This window comes from Juglans regia, chromosome 3 (assembly GCF_001411555.2).
Source record: "Juglans regia cultivar Chandler chromosome 3, Walnut 2.0, whole genome shotgun sequence".
Lineage (NCBI taxonomy): Eukaryota > Viridiplantae > Streptophyta > Magnoliopsida > Fagales > Juglandaceae > Juglans > Juglans regia.
The window spans coordinates 10,971,235-10,979,989 of NC_049903.1; the positions used below are offsets into that span (position 1 = coordinate 10,971,235).

The 8,755-nt window shown below is 36.2% G+C and overlaps 1 protein-coding gene across 1 annotated transcript; it reads right to left on the bottom strand.

Moving 5' to 3' along the window:
- Positions 1-1,010: 1,010 nt before the first annotated feature.
- Positions 1,011-8,514, bottom strand: LOC108996556 (protein ALTERED PHOSPHATE STARVATION RESPONSE 1). The gene is made up of 6 exons (XM_018972503.2): positions 7,779-8,514; positions 6,493-7,308; positions 4,725-4,903; positions 3,786-4,009; positions 3,039-3,369; positions 1,011-1,963 (listed from the first exon to the last, which is right to left on the bottom strand). Exons 2-6 carry the CDS (start codon positions 7,256-7,258, stop codon positions 1,544-1,546), a joined length of 1,920 nt encoding a protein of 639 aa, XP_018828048.1. The 5' UTR covers positions 7,259-7,308; positions 7,779-8,514; the 3' UTR covers positions 1,011-1,543.
- Positions 8,515-8,755: the final 241 nt, after the last annotated feature.

The following is an 8,755-nucleotide window of genomic DNA, read 5'->3' on the forward strand; positions in this document are numbered from 1 at the left end:
AGAAAAATAAGAAAGTGAAATAGCCTATTCAGGATGTGTAGCAGTGCTCTTTTGTTATTAGAGCCTCTTTTGCCTATAGGTGTCTGCTCATTGTGCCGCTTAGTGCAAATTATACTTCTTTTTTTTTTTTTTGCTTTTTATTTCAAACATGTTTAAATATTTTTAAAAAATAAAAATACGCTAATAGTCACTTCCTTAATTAGTAAGGAAAAAAAATTAAATGCATGAGTAGTCAAAATGAGAGGGCAAATTGAAATGGCATTGTAGCATTATTCTATAATTTAATGTTGTTTTTTAAAAGAAAAATCCTACTCATCAAACCTACATCACACATGATTTTTTATTTTTTCTCTTAGCAAATATGTGGTGTAGGGATAATGAATAGAAGAACTCAATTAATTTAGCATGAATAAAACTAAAAATAAAATAAAAACAAGTATAATGTGTAGGATAATGAGTAACAAAACTTTTTTCATACCGGGGTGGTAAATGATTGTTTGGAAATTATAACGGGCCATCTCATTTCTGTGACTAGAAACAACCATAACAATGAGCCTTTTATTAAAGAAAAAAAAACAACAAACTTGGAGAGGTTTGGATTCGGAGATAAGTTGAGATGGATTGAGATGGTTTGTGAATAGTAGAATAAAAATTAAATTATTTATTATATTTTATGTAAAAATTTGAAAAAGTTTTTTTGAAATTTCAAAAAGTTAAATTATTTATTATATTTTGTGTAGAAATTTGAAAAAATTATAATGATGAAATGAAATGAATTGAAATGAATTGAAGTGGATTTTGAATCCAAACCTCTCCTTATTTCTTCTGCAGTTGGAAACCAATAAGGGAATGACGTCTGATGCAATTGAAAACCAACATGGCAACATGGCATGAACGTTCGTTTTGAATGTAAATTGAGCTTGGATTATCTCTTACCTAGATTATTCAGTTTTGAGTTCAAGATGGAACTCAATTTTTCGGACCATATTACTAAAATTATTCAGAAAAGCTTTCAATTTCAATTAAAGCATATTTTCAATATCAAAAAAATGTTTCAAGCAATGTTTCAGACTCTATTCAAACTTATCTCGAGACGTGTCTGTGCATCCCATGCGTTTTGATCCCACGTCCTCCTAACAAGAACTAGAAAATCACACTACACTCAGGTAGAGTTCCAAAAACTCTAGTCTTTTCTCTTGTCCTTACTCCAACAAAAATGGAGAATAAGATGACGCGTTTTCAAATGCACAGAAGCTGAGAGCAATGAATAGAGGTATTTCATCTCCACGTAAATGCAAACACCCACTTACATGGCGCAATTACATCAGAATCCTCGTGCAGAAAAACCAATATCTCATTATAAGGCAGACAGTATGTATCCCAGCATTCTTCCTGTGTTGTGAAGACAGCAATCATGTCTGCTGCTACTATAAACGGAATTTTGCTATGATTTGATTGAATAGTCCCGGAACAAGGTCTTTTCACTTCATCTTATAATCTGAAAAGTATTCAGTTTGTTGAGTTTTGTGATGCAACATCACAACTAACTCCCAGTTTCACGTGGTTGTGAACAGCCTTCCATAGCCCGAACAGAATCACGTGAGAATGCCATCAATGCCTGGAATACTACAGGAAGGCTTGTTTTCAAGTTCTTTAAAGTCATGGCCCTTGTAACATTAACTGCGTTAAGATATTTGGCCTCCTCAATGTTTTTTTGCTTCTTTAACGCTTCAGTTTTGGCACGCTTCAGGGATAGAGGATGCTTAGGGCTCAAATTGGAGACTGTATTTTCATCAGCAAAGCTTCCCTCAAGTTTTTTCTCCAATTCGACTAGCGAATCCGACTCCTTTTGCACTCTTCTTTCAAGTTTTTCATATTTCTTCTGCTGGTTGCACTCCTCCACCTGTTGCAGGAGTACAGAGTGGATGGCAGACAAGAAGCTTTTAATGGCCTCTGAGGCTACCTACAACGGAACATCAAATAGAGTAACTTCCCTATGTGAAAAATCGGAGTAGATATTCTCTACATTACAAGGTTGTTTTTTTGCAAGTAAAATGAGAATAATTGCAGAAATTTATTAAAGGTAATATTTTCTAGCATCCCCACCAGATCATTTTGATAAAAGGGAATTGCAGCATCCAAGAATTCTTTCATGAGAACAATAAAATCATTTACATTTTTTGTGACCACCTCACCAAGGTTCCACGTGGGTTGCATATCATTTACTTATCAAGGTACGGCCCTTCAGACCCACCCTGGGGAATAAATCCCGGATAATCCACAAGAATTCTATTGAACCCAAGATCACTGGTCTACATCTCTTCCCAAGAAAACCCTTTGACCATTAGATTGCACCCTCAAGAGTATTCATTTACATTATTTTTAAAAATAATGATATATTCTGAGATTAAAGCTAGGAGATTACTTGAATGACCTCATCTATCAAGACTGTGAGCTGTTTCTGGAACTCCTGGCATGGATCTCTTAGCCTCAATAGCTAAAGATTAGACAATTATATTATCTATAAACTTACAAGACTGAAAGAAAGCAACTGTATACAATCATGAAATAGAACTAACCGCTCAGAATTTACTCCGATGTTAATGTGATTTTTCTGTAATATTTTCCCAACCAAAAAAGAGACCATTCTATCAGAATTAGACAAATGTCAAGACACGACCCCCACCACAGATATCCAGGCAAAGACTGATTCCAATAAGGCAATAATGGGCTTCACATTCACCTCGAACTAAGATTTTCAAATTAATCTCGATAGTTAAAACAAAAGGATGTCATCTTTGTTTTGAGCCATATAAATGTCTAGGGTTGACATTTTCATTTGATGTCAAGTTCATCAGTTAAATCACCCAGTGCAATTTAATTTGCTAGATGGTTGACTCTAATAACTCTGACCAAACAGGCGAAAGACATAACTGTGTGTGTAGGTTTGCCATGTATTGAGAATATTTATATTAAGCACCCAGATCGAAGATCATCAGTAAACTTGGTAATATCCAAGGTAAGATCAGCAGAAGAACCTTATCAGGTAACTTGTCAAGGGCAACCTGCCAAACTTCGCAGAGGCTGTGGACTACAGACGAGTAACTACTGTGCTGATGGCCATCTGTGACGTGTTCAGTGAGTTGAATCCACCTGCAGAGGGTTCTTACATACCCTCTTTGAGACTTTATGAGTTTGCAGAAGCTGTTAAACCAGTAAGAGATTTCAGTTTCAAGCTGAGCTGTTGCCTGGCGATGGAAATCTGTACTGAAGTCTGTGATTGCGTTATCATGCAGATAATTCAACTGCTTGGAGATATCTATCTGAACCTGATGACACTCATACATTGTTTTCCACATTTGCATCAACCTACATAAGGATTCAAGCATCAGTGAGAATATTGGGGGCAAAATCATGATCTCAATATGATTCTCTGGCCAGACGTAGAGGATACAATATATATATATATATATATATATATATTCCAAAATCCCACCTACCCGTATTTAAGGCCTGTTGAATATCCCATTACAAGGCAGGGGAATGTACAATAGCTAACCTATTCTTGATCAATTCCAGTAGTTTTGAGATGAGGGGTGCCATTTTTCAAATTTTTAAAAGCTGGAGAGCATACTTTTGCAAGTAATACAATTTTTTATTTTATAATTGCAAGTAATACAATTCCTTGTGTCCAATGGAAAGGAAGCTCAAAAATCGATACAGAACCATGTATGGTAATCAAAAGAGTGCTAATATTAGATATTGATGATGTCTACAACACTTACCCAGAAGTCAATGCTACCAGCTGAGGGTAGAGCTCCTCATCTATAAGCTCCAATATAGATGAACAGATCTTACTAATTGATTGTTGCAGACGTACCATGTCAGCCTCCAAACTCTCAACACTCAATCGAGTTTTCTCAGTCTTGGTCCAGTCATGATTCTCATCCTCTTGTTTCTGTAGCATGAAGGACTTCCTTTGATGTTCCAATTTGGTAATCTCTTCCTCCTACACAATGCGATGAGCAAATATATTATTAGCAACTACAAAGTAAGGAGAAGAAACAAAAAAAAAAACAAAGAAAAGTATAAGGTTATAGCAATTCTTTATGCAAGACATATAACCAATCCTGGAATAAGTGCCGAATATTGGCTCAATAACTTTCCCAGAAGTGTATATATATATATAAAAAGAGTAAATCGAGGTCATCGATTGTCAAAATCATCCCAGAGACACACCTACCAAGTAACTTATACCATGTGATATACACGAATGAGTGTGTGAACTACAATAATTTTCCAATATCCCAAGCATGCATTAGAACAGAAAGATGCAGCTGTGAGAAAAAACCCTGCCAGTGTGACTGTGAACATCCGCCATATATCCTAATTTCTATAGATATAGCTTCTGTATGTTTCATGAGATTCAAATTACCTTCCAAAGAAAGGAGAGAATATTCGAAACGGGGATAATTTTCAAGGCGTTTCATGCCACAATGCCATAGAGAACTCTTAACTTTCACAGGAAGTTCGTTGTACTTATCAAAAATAAAACATTCACAAGAAAAAGCACACCTAAAATCCTCATAGCACAATGTTTCCAGAAATTAGCAACATGGGGCTATGCCAATTAAAGTTATGAACTTTTTAGGTACATGCACCAGATGCTGACAAAGAACACACATGCTTACTAGTTGAACTTAGTTGTCCAATGAGGATCTTACCTTCATTTCCTTGTAAAGTCTCTGTTCTGCAGCATGAAGTTTCTTAAGTGTGATGCAATGAGCTCCAGGCCTGCATGGTTCACTAGAGCCACAAGGCTCAACCGCCTCTTTGGTTACCTGAAGAGACTTGGAAGACCGACTCCAAGACAATGCACTAAAGACCTTTGCAGAGTTCTTCCCTGTAAATGATAGAACAACAATAAATTCCAACGGGAATGTGATAGCTAAAATCATCAGCGGGCATGATCACAAGCACAAGAATAAAGACATAATTTGAGTAGAAATTAATTAAATCAAAATGGGATTTCCCTGAACAAACTATTCACAAATGATCATATTAGGCGCCAAGTGAATAGAGGGGAAATGAAGCTTAGATCTCAGAAACAAAAGAAATACAAACAATAGTCATGATCATCTGATTGGTTTAGCATTACATAAAGAATAATGAAGAATCAATCCATGGTCCAGTTCTTCTATGTAATGATGGAGTAACAATAAATTCCAACAGAACTTGATAGCTAAAATCATCCGTGGAAAGGATCACAAGAATAAAGCCATACTTTGAGCAGAAATCAATTAAACCAAAACAAGATTTCTCTGAACAAACTATTCATAAATGATCATATTAGACGCCAAGTGAAGAGAGGGGAGTTGAAGCTTAGATCTCAGAAACAAAAGAAATAGAAACAGCAGTCACAATCTAATAATTGATAAAATATTGCATAGAAAATAACGAGAAATCAATCCATGCTCCAGCGTTATACCTCTGAATACAAGAAAACAAGGATGAAAGAAAGACTAGGCAGACAATTTCAGAAACAAACTGTCACTCCAGTTGCTCAATAATGGGTTAGACATGAGATTCCACATGTTTAGTCAAAATATGGGAATTCGCTTTTGAATCCATTATGTTTGAATCTCCACATTCACACTCTTGGAGCCATCGGACTAGGGGAATTTTCCTTGAATTATCCAGAGTGCACTTGCCGGAAACTTCTTACCGAAGGCCCATGCACCACCCCGGGATTAGTCGCGGATGCCCAGTTCCAATAAAAAAAATATTTTTTAGTGAGTTTGACTTGTAACTGGTTTATTTCCCCATAAAAAATGGTCAGATGCGTGAATTTGTTTTTAGTTGGCATGAGTTAAGTTTCACATATCTATAGCCTATAATGATGCTTGTTTACTTGAATCATTTAGCCTCGTTTGTTTTCACAGTTCATCTCAACTCATCTCATCTCATCTAATCATTACAACTTTTCCAAATTTTCACACAAAATATAATAAACAATTCAACTTTTTCAAATCCTAATTCAACTTTTTCAATCCCAAAACAAAAATAATATTAAAAATATATATTCTAACAATATTTTATTCAACTTTCATCTCAACTCATCTCATCTCATCACAAAAAACAAACGAGGCTTTAAAACTCAAAAGAAGCTATAGTCCAATCACTGATATGGAATGAAAAATGCCTCCACAATGGTTGGAAGCTTGAACTGTTGCACAAATAGTAACAGAAGGCACAGAATCCTTAACAGAGATCTCAATATGAGGAGGTTTTCATACAATCAGAATAATAATATTGGTGGTGATTGCACACAAAGATCATGATTTTGCATGACAAAATCATGAAAAAAAGACAATGTTATCAAGTGAAACTTCCTCTTCAGAAGTATGTACCAAGTATGGAGGGAAAACATATAAAGAAGAAACCAGAAAACATCAGAAAAATGCTAGATTGTTGAAAGAAGATAGAATTTACTATCATTTTCTTTGAAGCCCTGCGACGGGAAGTTGTCTGCTCCATTAATGTCTACAACAACAGCTATTTCCTTTCCGGCAGCTGAAGCTTTAAGAAAATAATCGTCTAACTCCCCCACAATACCCTCCAATGTCTTCTTGCTCCTCACCACCATGGCGATATCTGCAGTGTCCTTAGTGCAGCAGCTCATTGTTGATGAATTATCATCAACCAGTTCTACAGGCTGTGGCTTATCAAGAAGTGGATTCATAATAATCTTCAAATCAGCTCCCTCTTTCTGATCTTCTTCGTCGAATTCTGTCTTAGTCTCAGCCCACTTTTCATCCCCAACTAGTTCCACCACTTCACTCTTCTTGAGATGATGCTGTTGTGAAGAAGACCCAAAAGGGTCCCAATAGGAACATGAGCCCTGGGTTGTAAGAGGTGGTGGACTGGATGGAGTAGAACTATCATCCTCTTCAATCTCTATGCTTTCTTTTTGGAGAACTTTTTCCTTCCAATTATTTTCTTTATTCTTTCTTAAATAAGGAGGCGGAGGTGGTGAGGGAGGCAATGTCAGGGCGTAGGAGGTATTTTCGAGCTCCAGTGACTCAGACTCTGTGAATTGCCGAAGGGTCACTCCAGTATCCTTCAATGCTCTCAAGTAAGCCAATAGGGCATCCGCAAATTCTCCCCTAAACCCAACCAACTGTTTCATTAGCTTCTTCCTCTCCTTGCAAATCTGCACCCTCTCATCCGTATCAATCCTTGACGCAACACAGCCCATTTTGCTCGATGTGTGCGACAGCAAAGTAGAGTTTATGCTATCTAGTTCAACTGAAAATATAACACAAAGAATAAAGACAAATGCAGGTTAATTTTCTCTGCTTCTATACACACAAATGATACTGACTATGAAAGGGTACACAAAAAAAAAATTCTCAGCGCCCCTTAACTTTTCAAGCTGTTTCCGGCTCAAATGACCATCACATTGTACAAAGACAATCTAAAACCCTCCACGTCTAAATTTTGGAGTTCTAGCCATGCATGCACTTAATCTTTTCTCCGTTTAAGAAAAAAAAAAATACCCAAACAAGATAGGTAAATAAATTATCTAATTCCAAGATTTTCATAATCCAGTGGATCTCGAGTTTTATATGTTGAATTGGTCTTCAAAATCCTACAGTCTCTGTTCTCACAATATATGCCTAGCAAATTCTGGTAATTCAGCGAACTCGAATAAGGCAAAAAGGTAAGCAAAAAAGAATAGCCATTTTCAAACATTCAACGTCGAAAATGCCACATACCCACAAAGCTGCCAGAAAATAATCACCAAAATGGGTAGCACTAGCGTCGCTGATTTCCCAAGTATACTCGGCCAAAACTGATCCTCGCCCCGAAGTATGAAAACCCCACCACACCAAATCCCGAATTAGCAACTCTTACTACTGGCCCATCAAAGGCTCAAAAGAACAGGACATAAGGAACTGTAAACAAAATCTCGCAGTTCCGAAATCTCCAAGGCTCATAAGGCAAAAATCAGCAATTAAAAATGGCAATTTTAGAAGAAGAGAAATTCTTTCTTCTTCTAAAATTCAACAAATTTCTTTCTTTCTTCTTCTGATACGTTTACTTGTCGTGAAAAAATACAAAATGACAGGAAAACAATGGTTCTGACATGGAAACTGTGAGAAACAGAGACCAATATTTATCTCAGCAAAGCACAGAAAACAGACTACTACCGGTAGTACTAATATCGTTGGGTTGCGTTTGAAAACGACGACCCGAAAAGGAGGAATCCTCTCCGCGTAGAAAAGCCTTCCAAAGAAGCCCCCACCCTCTTCATGCTTTTAGAAAACATCAAGAAGAGAGAGAGAGAGAGGTAGCTCGAGACCCGATGAGAGCAGAGAAGCATCCAAAGCAGAGAAGGTGCATTTGGCACCGAAGTTATTACTCTATTTTCCTGCCAGTTTAAGCTTTTGGACAAAAGACCGGACCGGAGACGAGAAGACCAGAGACTTTGCCGCTGTGTTTGACCGCTCTAGTCGACCACTGGTCTTTTTTTTTATTATTTAGTGATTAAAGAAATAATTTTAAATATATTAATATATTTTTTACTTTTTAAAATATTAAAATATATTAAAAAAATATAAAAATAAATAAATTATAAAATTACAAAAAAACTAACAACAACAATAAACGGTGCTATTCAGACACTTTTTCCTTTGAAAAATGATAATTGTGTTTAAAAAAAATATTTATAAAAAATTAATTATTTAATATG

What these genes read in the sequence shown, in the direction of transcription:
- LOC108996556 (XM_018972503.2), bottom strand. Translation starts at nt 7,258, where the DNA reads ATGGGCTGTGTTGCGTCAAGGATTGATACGGATGAGAGGGTGCAGATT. An exon ending in GGGCTTCAAAGAAAATGATA is followed by an intron (nt 4,904 to 6,492) that starts GTAAATTCTATC and finishes TATCATTTACAG; the next exon opens with GGAAGAACTCTGCAAAGGTC. An exon ending in CTGGTAGCATTGACTTCTGG is followed by an intron (nt 3,370 to 3,785) that starts GTAAGTGTTGTA and finishes ATCCTTATGTAG; the next exon opens with GTTGATGCAAATGTGGAAAA.